At 36.5% G+C, this 13,782-nt stretch overlaps 1 protein-coding gene across 2 annotated transcripts in view; it reads right to left on the bottom strand.

Annotated features, from left to right (window-relative positions):
• Positions 1-1,267: 1,267 nt before the first annotated feature.
• The window catches only part of MMP16 (matrix metallopeptidase 16), a 194,168-nt gene continuing 181,653 nt past the window's right edge, over positions 1,268-13,782 (bottom strand). For both annotated transcript variants that reach the window (XM_005445407.4, XM_055704038.1), the window contains one exon: positions 1,268-12,677. In XM_005445407.4, the coding sequence (XP_005445464.1) occupies positions 12,343-12,677 (335 nt within the window). In that variant the 3' untranslated portion in view covers positions 1,268-12,342. The remainder of the gene's footprint in view (positions 12,678-13,782) is intronic.

The following is a 13,782-nucleotide window of genomic DNA, read 5'->3' as shown; positions in this document are numbered from 1 at the left end:
AAGCTAAATCTTGAATTTGAGTCCTAACATTAAAACAAAAATCTAATTTTCTGCCACATAATTATGTGAAAATAGTCTGAGAAAAGATTGCGTTATAGCACCAAATTTCTCATATGTTAACTGTGATTGCTAGACTTTTATTAAGATGTTTTCTGCCTGTAGCAGCATATTTACCTATGGATTGAAGGGTATAAAGAAGACATGAATGAGCTTGGAAGCTGTTTTAATTCATATCATTCAGAAAAAGCACACTTCAATGAACTTAAGTTGCTAAGATATTTAAGACATTCCCCAAATGCTTCCATTCAGAACTAGTGTTTCTCCTAGCAGTCGCCGGCAGAGAAGGCCCAGCCAGGGGCCTTCTCCTCTCTCATGTGTGTGAGAATTGTGATCAGTGACTTCTATAGCATCTTTTATTCATCTCTTTTCATTTCTTCCTTTAATCAGCTAAATAATGGAATTTTCTTTTCTTTTTTTTTTTATTTTTTGAATGATGAGTAACTTGTGAGTTAGCAAGTGTAAAACAGATGCACCTCTGACATAGAATAGAGAAGAGGTTTCAGGTATCTTAGTTATGTGAAGAGTTCGGCCTTGGGTCTTGGATCAGCTTACAAGCACTGCCTTCTTCCTTGGTGGGTCTCTGAGCTTGTTCCTGGTTTCCTATACCCATACATATGCTTCGAAATAGAAAACCTTTAATCCTGTATAGCCTAAGAAGAATTACATTTGTTGACACAGGAGGAACACAGATCTTTGCAGAGCTGGATGGCCAAAGTTTCACAAAACTGTCCTTTGCATCTTAGTCTTGTGGTCTTCCATTGTGATTTAATTTCAAGAAAATTATATAATTTTTTTGTTTTATTCTTCATATATTTTTTAATCTGAATCATTAGACTTCCCTTTTTCTTACATTATGCTTTTCATGTTTTTTTTTTACACAGAACAAAGGAGGAAATTCAGCCACCTGTTCATTTCTGTAGTAGTTGGACAGCAATCTCTAATGAGTAGCCCTTCAGAGGTTACAGAAACAGGTCCACACTATCACACACACTACCTCTTTTCTATAAAAATCAGTTTTTCCTGCTCTACATTGATTAGGAAAATTAACTAATGTTTCTTTCACCCTGCTCATACCCAGATATAGCCATATCTCTATACATGGTTAGGCGTTCTTCTGAGGCTAAAGTTGTCTGTAATGTTATACAGTACCTAAAGAAACAGCAGCTATAAATCTTATAGTAATATATATCAATTAAACCACAATGCATTTATGAAACTTTGTTCTGTTCTCTTATTTATTGACAGATTTTTTTAATTACAACACAATGAAACAATGGTAAGTACATAAGATGCAATAGTATAAAAAGCCATTTTAACCCTTCCCTTGGTTAAGACACTTACAGCAGACAAGAACTGCCCCACCCCAATTCCCCCCTTCTCAAATGAAAACAAAAAATAAATATAAATTAATAAATATAAACAAATCACTGCACAGCCCTTAACTCTTTGATTGCCATGGCAAGAACCATAATGATGATTCTAGCACGTGACTTTCTGTGGTTAAAGGTTGCCGCAGCAGTCAAAGGGTTATAGCATTGTAAACATAAGTACTTTGTTGAAAATGTTCAGTCATGTTAATGGTCTACAGCAATGAGATTATTATCATGACCCCTTGACCACACAACATTATAAGGAGTTAAAGAGATAATAGCTTGGTGAGCTGTTACATAGATTAATTAACCCATTTTGTTTAACAATGCACTATGAGGTCTTGGTTTACTAATAAAAGACAAATTGTGTATGACAAAACACTGTTCAATGCATTGATCAATAAAATCAATGAAAAAATCAGTCTAAGCACCACAAAATTTTGCCTGATTATATCTGACAGTCATAATACACTTTAGCACCATTTAGTCAGCCTTGCATTTGCACACAAACAAGCTTTGTGTTTGTCAGTAGAAGCTACCTGAAGGAATAACATATGTCAGTTATAAAAAGGTTACTGTATAGAATGTTGTGTGAGCCAATAAAATAAGAAATAAAGTAAAATAAAATAACAATAATAAAATGAAATTTAGGTGCAGAAAGAAAATAAATGCTCCAGTTATTCTGTTACTAACACACATCCTAATGAGCCAAACATGGGCATGAAATGCACATGGAGCTATGTAGAGAAAAGGGAATAAAAATGAGAAATTTGTGTCACAGACAAATCATCCCATCCATATTCTGACTTATTTGTCAGGCTTTGTAAATTAAATGAACCATTGTTGGGTGGTTCAAGAAGCAGTGCCTGAAAAGAGTTGATGTTTAACAATGTGTGAATTTTATGATAATGTTATGCATAAAACCACTTCCAGAGCTATCCTAACAACTGTTCCAAAATCCATGTCTCTGCATGAAAGGCTGATTTCCTCTTTCTCAGAGGTGGAGGATAAAGAAGCAAGTGTGAGAAGAGTCAGAACTGTAGTAGCTTCTAGTTAATGTATTGGAACCAGAACAATTTCTGCTGGAATTACAGGGATTGGGGGGGGGGGGGGGGGGGGGGGGGGGCGGGGCAGGCAGGGGGTAAGGAATGGCAACAAGATGGAAAATCTGCTGCTAAAATAACACCCAACGAGAAGAACTAAGGAAGAAAGCAGGTTCTGGTAGATACAAGAGCACTTGGTGCGAGTAAGAAAACCAAGAATGTGTGTGAAGCATGGAAAACAATGTACCCTTCTTGTACATATCCATATCAAACTTTGATTGACTACACACCGACAAAACCAGCTGTACATGCTTTAACTGCTAACAATACTAGCAACAGGACTGGCAAGGAGCAGGCATCACCTCCCTCAAAGAGCTTCTGATATAAGAACACGTATCACATACAATAAACCTACAGAAGTCAAGCACCTGCACCTTTTTCTGCAAGCTGTAACTGAACCGTGTAATCACTCCGATTCCCAGACTACAGTAGCAGATGTCAGACAGAGCTCTTCATAAATATGTTATTTATGATCCCTAAAAATTAGGCTCAATCAGAAAACAATGCATAACAGCAAAGCATTCTGCCATGCAACAGTGCTAGCATACTATGCTACAGCAGTAATGTAATGGTAGTTGATGTATATGTATGAACTGACTTGCGGTAGAGGAAGGAGTCTAGCCATATAATGTTTGTGTGAATATACATGATACATATTACAGGCATCCAAATGCAAAGGAAAAATGGAAAAAGTTAAAGATGAGAACTGGAACCACTGAAAATAATAAAACCTTTTCTGAAATGCAGCTTTCTAGACTCATCACTTCTCACAGATGGCATAAACGACACATGCAAATGGTATGCAGTGGCTGGAATGAAAAATTATAGGTCTCTTCTGCTACACCATTGTATATGTGACCAGGCAAGTAGCCCCAAGATGCAAACAAGACGTCCATGATGGTCAGTGCTGGCTGTACCATGTCTTTTTTTATAAAAGACTCAAAGATGGAAGTGTCAATGCAGAGACTTCAATAATCTGAAGTGAGTAACTTCGAGCTCGGTGCTGGGGGACTGGACAATGAACAAGACTTAGTGAAAGATCTACATCGGGGTCCTCAGATGTTCACATGAGTTTTTGAGAAGGTACTACCTCTTCACCATAGGCACAAAAAAGCTTTATTTCCTAGTGAGAGACTGTAAAAAGTTGTGTGTGATTCAATGAGACAGACAACAAAATTTTCTTGCTTTCTCTGTACTGTGAACAGATCATTTCTCACATGTGTACCAAGAGCGGATAAAATTAAAAAGTGCCTGAATTAGTCAGGAAACATGTCAGGGCACAGTGAAAGAAGGGGGCGGAGGTTTGATTTTACTTTTCAGTTTACATAAACAAATAGCAGTATGTGATCTATCTAAGGGTCATAAAAGTACTTCTGTTACATCACTTCAGGACTGAGATATGATGGAGTTCAAGATGTATGAGGTAAAGGTTTCTTTGTCCTTCAGTATTTCATCCAGTGGAGTTCTTAAAATGGTAGACAACTTTTTAAATCTAATTTCTGAAGAGAAACGTAAGAACATTTCACTGTGACAAGTTTTTGCACATAGATTCAGGCTGATGTTAGTTTGATTAAATCTCAATAGATTTTTGATTGCAGTAGATAACGTGCTCACTATATATATTTCTAGTCAGGTTTAGACTAAATATACTGAGAAGCCCTTTGACTGACTGCTCTCTGGTGGATTATGACACCAAATACAAAATTCACTGGACTTTCTACAGCCTAACAGGTATTCTTGTTGTTTGAGACCAATAATACTTTCAAAGTTGTCACTGACTTCCAGATAACATCTCCTTTGTTTTTATATTATTGTTGATTACATAGCAGATAAAGGCAATTTGTAGTGGTGTTGGTGGTCCTTGGCTCTTTCCCTTTCTGACAAACTGGTTTGGTACTTGCAATTATAAGCCAAAACAATTTTATTCCTTTTCTTATATTCTTCTTAAATTGAAAAATGGAAATGTACTTATGCTGGTTTTTCTGTGTCTGTCTGCAGTCTTTGACGAAACAAGGTAGTTTGTTTTCCTGTGGATCCTAGAAGTCGTGGAAAGAAAGTTCATGACTAATTTAAGTTTTCTCTGAGAAAAGAAAAAACAATAGGGTGTTCCTTTAAATCTGTATTCGTCATCACTGTGATCCAAAGACTACCACCTTCAAAGGAATGCATATTGATAGCAGATGATGACCTCTGTACCTTAGAAAACAAGAAGGGAGTATCACAATCCTTGACCTATACTTTAAAATGTTTTTTAGTCAGACACAGTAAGACAATACTGTGCATGGATTGACAAGAGATCGCATGGTTTTGGAAACACAGTAAAGGTGGATGTTAGACATATACTTAGTTGACAGTGTTTTACCAAATACATTACATAGAGTAAGAGCTGGGAATAGATTATTTGCATCATCACACTTTCCTTCAATTCTGGATTCCTACTCGAGATTAAATTTTCTTGAGCATAACAATCTCAGGTATTTCTGTGAGCTGTGTGAGTACTGACAACAGCTATCGTGAAAGATATTTTTAATAGTTTTCCTATACCTTGTGAGGCATGGCCAGAGTTCATAACACTTTATGAAAACACAACCATGTAAATACAAGCTTCAGCTATGCCTTGCAGGTATGAACTGGAGTTCTCATGATCATTTAAAACAGCACTGTAGGTTGCTGGTGTCTTCTGAATACATGCAATCACATGTACCATTTCCTAAGTTATATAACTCTACTTATATCCAAGCAGACAAACTGCTCGGAGCTGACTCCAACATGGTGCTCCCGTAAGACGTGAAGATAATCAGTATGTGAGCTCTGACAATTTTGTGGCAATAGCCAAGCATAGCATACACAACATGTGCATCTCTATTCAGATTCATTGTATGCCTAAATATGGGGTATGCATTTCAGCTGGAATATATCAGTTTTTCAATAGTAATGTTTGAGCTATATATAATATCAGACAATTGTGAACACTGACAAAAAATACTATAAACCATCATTTTTTGTTATGGAGACACCTACTTTCTTTTCTTTGCTCCTTTAAATGTAAAAGGGAACCAAAAGGTATTCATACCCTATAAACACATTAGCACTGGTTGCCTGCTGACCCTAAGCACTCTCACCTTCTACCGGGCAGACGATTTCATGTACAGCCACATAAGCTATGAATGTGTTTGCAGTCTGGGTGCTAAAGTATGCCAACACATCAGGACAGAAATATGGATTAGAAACATTCTTTTCTGACTTAACACACTACTCTTTGCAAGTGGTGAACCCATCTGGGCATGCACTGATTGGCAGAGTTACACTTTTCTGTTGCCAGTGGGTAAGTAATATAATACTTCACTAAAAACTCTTCAAACTCTATTGTCATATTGTTAAGGACTAACCAGGTACTTTAGGAAGTTATTTTATCCCAGCCTTCTGTTACTAATCCCACTTCCCAGAAAGCCCATTCCCAGAATAACGGATGGGCAAATGGATGATCCAGGACACATGCATGGCACAGAATGAAAATGATTATTCCATGTGTTAGTGCCAGATGGCAAGATGGAGAGAACGTTCGGCATATATTTTACTGCAACAGCGAAAAACTGTAATAGACATGAAAGGCTACAAATGCAGATATGCCAATAGCTTGCCAAGGAGATTAAAGTCATAGTTATAAAAAGGATGTGATGCAATTTCATAGGGTAGAAATTACTATTAACTAAACAGAAAGATTTGGTTTATGTAGTGGCTATTATAATTATCATCTGTGGACAACATAATTCTAAAGGAGGTGAAGAAGGGAAGCTGTGTGACTGGAAAGCTCCATGCCATCGTAAATGGCTGGTATGAGTAATGATTATTGTTTATGTAGTTTTACTGTGACAGCAAGTAGCACTACGTTGCATGCATATCCACAAGTAGAAAATTGTCTTTAGCATGCTAGTTTACATCAGCATTCCTTCATTTATGTCTCCCCTGTCTCTAAAATTTGTTTCATCTATACTGTGGGCAGACCAGAGCAGTACATAAGGCTATCTCCACAGGGCAAACATACTTTATGAACACCTCTCACAGAATGTCATATCTAAAAGGCATAATGGGCAGTTGCAACCGCAAATGTTAATAAACTGACTATATCTTGTAGATTGTATGCTAAAACTTATGTATATTGGGAAATAAGTCCTGTTTATGATGTATGTTTTTAATGCTGTCCAAGAGCTTCTTTGAAATACATTTTGATTTTAGGCACAGAAGCTTGCTGTTGTCATATACTGATGATCCTTCAGAATATGATCTCCTGATTATTACTGAGCTTTCTTAGTTACATAGATAGATCAAATAGTGCCACATCATACAGAATCTTTGCTGCTTAACATTAGGTCAAGCATCACATGGAGTCAGTCTGCAACAAGTGATGGTATGCTTTTGATGCTTACCAGAAATTTTCAGCATCGATGGCACTGATGGCAATGTCTTTATCAGCCTCTGACTTCTCAGATGGCAAGTCACAAGAATGGGTTAGACAGAGCTGATTCACACGTAACATTTGTTCGTGACACCAGTGGCAGACAATTGAGTTACATGCATAAATCAGAGCTTAATTTCATGAGTATATGGTTCATTTACACCTGATTTTGTAACTGACATATGTTTAAATGGTCTTCTGTGAACCACTCCATTTGTCTGCAGTCTCTGTGGTGTGAGCTAAGGAAGTGCATCTAACATTACAGTGCTGGTGTATCAGTCACAGCTATACCATTGTATTCAATAATGGGTTATCTGTTCCTCAGCTCCCACACAATATTATTTGACTTGTTCAGCATAGCTGAACAGCTAAGTGGCCAGTGACATTTGTTCTCTCCACTGATAATAATGATCTTCCTTATGGCTCATACGGCTGCAGTCATCTATTTACACTTCTGGAAACAGGGCTGTCCAAAGACAGTCTTAACAACAAAAGACAACAGGGAGCTATTGCTCTGCAATGGCTGCTTCACATCTCCTACTGCCACGGTGCATGGCTTCCTCCACCTCAGCAGCTGGTGACAAAAACTCAGGCCATGTTCTGAGAAGATATGGGAGCCAAGACAGAGCAAAACCCTACAGTCACATCCTTGCTCCTCAACCCAGTCATCTTATGCTATCTCAAATTTAGGCTGCTAATGGTGTGATAGCTTGCATTTCTACTTTCTTCAAAATGCAGTGCCTGGAACATTCATTGTTCAATTTGTTATGTGTATTTTTTATTTGCCCTGGCAATGATTCAGATGCAAAAAAACCAAAACCTAGAATAGGAATGTAATGCTTCCATTGCTTATAGGCAGACCTACTTTCTATTCTACACAATTTTTTCTAACCAACAAGCTAGAATTTGATTCTATATAATTTGGTACCAAAAGCTACATTTAACTGACATTAAGATTGTGAAGTAAGAGCCCCCCCCAAAGTTGAAAATTCAAAAATTAAGCCTTACACTCTGTTCTTAACCCACAGTGCTAATGGCACAGGAGTCTCGACCAAACAGCTGGGGAGGTGAAGTACACTTCTAAGCAAAAGTGTAAGTCTGCCCCTTAGACTTGAATCTATTAGCTTCTGTTATTTTCATTCACAAAATTAGCCTAAAAACCCCCCACTTTTCCTTTAATTATCCCCTCCCTTTGCCCCACTTGGAAAGAAGAAAAAGAACAAAAGTGTATAGGAATATATAAAATATGTATTACATTTATTCAGGAGACTTGAAAGGGCTCCTTTGGAGCCATTTGAGCCTCTCCATCCCAGCCTATCCAGTAAATATACAGTTACATAGTTTTTTAAATGTATTTTTTGATAAAAATTATTTTTTGTCTACAGTCAACAACCTTTTCATAGGTTTATACATTAAAAGGCCAGAGGAAATACTGCCATCATCTGCTTTGGCCTCCTGCATCATACAGACCACAGTATTCTGAAGATACATAACCCTGTATAGTCAGCTTGATAGACTGTAACTGATTAACACAATACATATTCATTTTTGTATTGTTCTACAGTACAGATCATAACAATAGCAATATGGAAATGTTTATTAAAAACTGTATGAAAAAGAGTTACGGCACATGAGCAGGAATCAAGAGTGCAGAACTAAAAATATTTTCAATTCGTTTTTTCCTAATTCTCATAATTATAGGCCCTGGTAGAAAAACAACTGTTCAAAAAATAACATCATCTTAAAACTTTTACTCATTTGAGTTCACAACTAGATCAGGCAACATCACTAATTGACTCTGAACTTCTATAATTTGAAACTAGCCAGTATGTATTTGGGAATTACTGTGAACAAAATTGCTTCTACATCTTTTACTTAAAGCAAACCTTTATGACTGTGTTATAACCTACTGAAAAGAGGCGTATGTAATAGAAATGCTGACACAATCTTGCTCTGCATGACGTAAACATGCCAATATAATATTTTCTCTCTCTCTGTATATAACATATATGCACTTTTAAGTAAAAGAAAATAAACAATCAACTTATCGTGTATTCATGTATCTATGATGTACCATATGAGAAGCACTAGACTTATCACACTTACCTTCCTGCATAATTAAAGATAAATTCTCCAAATACAAACACTTTTGTTACCTTATCAAAGAACAACAGTCAACATGCTCAGCACTTCATTACTGTCAGGGAAACAGTTTCACAAAAGGTTAAAGCTGCCATGAAAGATATTTCAAAATTGAAGTGAGATTTTCAAGTGAATAAAAACCCCGATGAGATGCTGTTCCAACTTGAAGATAATATAAAGTAAGTTCTCCTATTGCAAAGGAAAACCAAATGCAGAATAAGTAGTGCTGTTAGTATTTTCCACCAGCTACCCAAGGGACAAAATTGGAACAGCAACATGAATAATTTTGTTCTGTCTGCAGCAGAACATAAGTTATAGCAGTTTGTTGACAATAAAAATCTCTCCATGGATTAAAATATGCACGTATGTGTATGTGTGTGTTTGTGTGCATTTATAGGTATACAAACACATACAGACTTTTTAATATATATGACAAACAGGCATAGAATTCTGAATTCACCAAATAAGCTGATGTGCATAAAATGTCCTATGTTACTTAACTGTCAATTAATCTATATTTTCAGCAACAACTGAATTGGATTTACTAAATAATGCTATGGGCTGATACTGGTGCACTTCTAACCTACAGTATGCAGTACCTCTACAAAACATCTCCAAAATGCCACCCGCATTGCATATTTGTTGTAAAACTCTATCTTTTTCTAATCTTCATTTTTGTTAGCCATACATATGTATATCTGTTTATGCCCTAAGAAACAAGTTTGCAATGCTTTATAGCATGCCACACATGAACATAAAATAAGTCCTCAAATCAATATAAAGTCATGTAATTAAAAAAAAGCCACACTATTTTTCATGCTATGCTCAATATAAATATAAATTCAAGGCAATCAAGCTATCCATTACCAAAATAATAATAACCATAATATACATGTATATATACCTACACTCTCTAAAAAGTGATCCTGTTATGTGGATTAAGAAACCAGTAAGAAATTGGTTGGATGTAGTATAAAAGTCTCATTTTATGTAAAAGCCCATACTGGCCATTTCAAGTATTTCAATACTTTCCTATAGCCTTTTTATTAATAACTAACTATTTGTAGAAATTATAGTTTTATACTGAAAATTGTATTCAATTTAAATAAAAATTAACTTCTACTGTAGTTCATTTTTAGAGTGTGCACGTATACATAGCAAAATACCCTTCTACAGATCTATCATAAATATTTTGGTTTATGTCAGTTCTTTTCTACTAAAACACATCAAACTTTTTTTTTTCCTTGAATTTTGGATAATGTATATTAGGCCTTTTAAGAAATAAAACTCATCTTAGTTCATTTGCAACACCAGATTCCCTTCAGTTTGTGCCAGTTTGCAAGTTAAAGGTCAAAGACCAAAGACATAGGACAGTACACTTTAAGGAAATTCAGACAGTGAAGCTGTTCACAGAAGACAATGTTTAACTTTGTAATGACAGTCAACAGGTCAATAATCAAGTTCAAGGCAAGCTGTTCATTGTTGCAAAAGCTACTCCCCTCAAATCCTGGCTTTCATAAAAAACCAGGTGTCTGACTTTTGGGGTGCATCATTCTGACCATCTTTAATAAGTTCACAGCCCAGTGACTGTAAAGCCTACCACTGCAAGAAGCAGCTCCTAAAATCAATAAAGAGGTCTGTCAGTTGCTGACTTTTCTCTAGGAAAAAAATATTGATACAAACCTGCTCTGCAGGTCACATGAAAATGACAATACTGCTGTTAGCAAAAATTACACTGAATGACAAGATGCTTTGGTGGTCCCTTGGCTCTGTCAGTGATACCATGTTCGGCTGAAGGCCAGAAATTTGACTAACCCTTTGAGAACTATGGTGAACATGCAAAGGGGTAACACACCAGAGGATTCTCATGCAATATCAGAGTCACCATTTTTGCTTTCCTTTGAAACTGTAGCTCTGCCTCTGCAGAGGCAAATTGAATTATCATACAACATAGTTTAAAAGAAAAATTCAAGATGCTTAAGATAAGAGGCTAAGCTATAAAACTGCTGCCAGTTCAGAAAAAATCTCGGTAAGTGGTAGGAGTTATTAAAACAGGTTTGGTTCCTTTGACCAAAAAGTAGCTGGTAACTATTTATGTTACAAATGCTTTTCTATCAATAATGCAAATAATTAAAAACACTTACTTGCAGTCACAGGAAATCTGTTTTGAAAAATTGTTTTTCTTTTAAAATCTGTATTACCCAAACACAATCCTATAATTTAATGACAACCAAGATTAACATCCACCAGACTCTGAAAACGGATGCAATAGTTCTCAAAGGGTTACACCACCGATGTAATACCAGCATCAATTTTCTCTGTAGCATGACTGTTGCTTTAGTTCATTGAAATCCACTTCAGAGACACACTGCTTTTTATCGTGCTTTGGAATGAGTGCTCCTGACAGACCTATGAAAGGCCTGGGGCAGTTGGCCTGGTACAGCTTGGGAAAGATTATGCAGGAAAACCAACCAAAAATCAAACACACCAATAAAAAGGTTTTGCTTGAATATAGTAATGAATATAAATGAGTTTAAAACATTGAGGACATAGCCCAGAGCAGCTGTAAAAAACACAAAATGAATGTATTATTAAGGCTGTTACTATATTGCAGATATTTTGGCCCCTTGTTTGTTGGAAAATGGCTGTCCGAACAGTCTGAAGTCCTGCATGTCATCTGAGTCTCCCACCTGACAAAACTGGAAGTAGGAGTATAGGACTTTATCCGTAGCAGACAGAAAGCAATCCTCTTTGGAGACAAAGCTGTTTTGGGTCTTCTCACTTTCCTGAAAGTTCCATTATGGGTTGTTGTGTTTTTCTAAAAAAATTTACTTTCACCAAAAATTTTTTCAAAGGGGAACAGGCCTTCAGTGAAAAATGTAGAAACATTGGAGATTTATTTTTTTCCTCTTCATTAGTTAATCCTGACAGTTTATAGGGCATTGAGCGTGCAGAGGAAAGGCCTAGAATCAAATGACAAAGAAAGACAAAGGACTGAAGAAACAGCAGATACTGTGTAGCATGGAAGCTTCCCAGCTGAGCGAATCGCCACTCACGTGCAGGACAGGCAACCCCCTGGGTTTTAAAGATCAGCTTTGTTTCAGACTGACAGATGCCTGCTCCTAGCTAGGAAACTGCATAACAGCTCTTGTGTTGAATCTCAAGTTACCATAAACTCCTGGGAAGGAAAGAGAAAAACCAAAACCCTACATCACACCCACTCTTGCATAGAGCGTTTGCAGTACAGTATGTGGCGGGGTGTTCCTTTCCTTTTGAACTGGAACACAGTGTAAACCAAGACAAGGAGGCACAAGGCCAGAATGCAGGGAATGACGATGGCTATAGCTTTCACAGTGCTGGCTGTGTTGTCCAGTTTGATGACAATGTCAACATCATCTTGAGGGCTGTGTCGGTCTTTATCTCGATCTGTTGGTCCATCACAACCCATAAAATCCTTCAGGATGGATCTGGGATAGCCAGGTTCCACCCTGAGCATCTGATTATTGAATTTCCAGTATTCTTTTCCTTTGTAGAAATATGTGAAGCCTGAGGAAGAAAATCGCAATTATTCATAGTCGTTTCAGATCAAAACATGTCATCAACAGACCAAAACTACTGTTAATAAGGGTTGTGGGGGGTTTTTTTTGTTATTAAAATATTAAAAAGATGTAAGAAATATACTTCCGTTATAGGTCTTTCCAATCTCCTTTACAACTTTTTTATCTTTACAGTGGGGTATTTTTTTTTAATTCAGTAAACTAGGATTCTTCCATTACTAAAAAAATAAAAATAAAGGAATTCCAGAGAATATGATCAATATGATCAGGGTCCAGATGATCTGCTCATTCACTGAAAACCCAACCAGAGTTGGAATCTTCAGGGCCAGGACTTTAAAGCATCACAACCTCGTCAAAGTGGGAAGTCTACTGAAACAAATTGCAACACTATGCTAGTCAGAAATGAGAATTTACCTTCTTTAATTCACATACCCTACTGCTGTACTTCAGAAGAAAGATACTGGATGAAATAACAGCAGCTTTGCCCAGAGAAAACAGGTGTAAACAGATTTAAGTTTTCTGCAAAAAGCTAGTATTTGATCATTGAGGTGCAATCCAATGTTATTACTAAACATGCCTAAACGGAGAAAAAAAAAATCGACTCCTTCACAAAAATCTAGAGTAAAAAATTGTTTTTTCTAATCTTTCCCAAGCCACTTACTGCAAGAATACCGAAAATTTTTGTGGACAGTAAAGGAAACTCCTTTATGATCAGACTTATTGCAGGTGTTCATTTACATGGTTTACGCAATAGAAAGACAAGGGAAAGAAAAAAGTACTCTTTAAAATGAAATGGATTCACTGGAAGATATGCTATCAAATGTTCCCTTATAAAGCTATATAGTGAAACTTCCTTATCAACTCTGCTTCTGCTCAAAGAAAGGAAAAGTTTCAGGCAAAATGTAATCAATTTGTTTCCAACTAAGCTGTGGTACTTCTTAATTGCATCTGCTTTTGTTTCTTTCTCTCTTTATACAAACAACAGTGGAGTTGTGAACTGTTTCTTAAGACATCTATTTACTTGATTTCAGGGAAAAGGTCTTAATGGTCTTCTTGGGAACTTTATGGTATCATTTTCAGTCCCTCTTTCTGCC

This window comes from Falco cherrug, chromosome 3 (genome assembly GCF_023634085.1).
Source record: "Falco cherrug isolate bFalChe1 chromosome 3, bFalChe1.pri, whole genome shotgun sequence".
Lineage (NCBI taxonomy): Eukaryota > Metazoa > Chordata > Aves > Falconiformes > Falconidae > Falco > Falco cherrug.
This window is presented reverse-complemented; position numbering and strand designations above follow the sequence as displayed.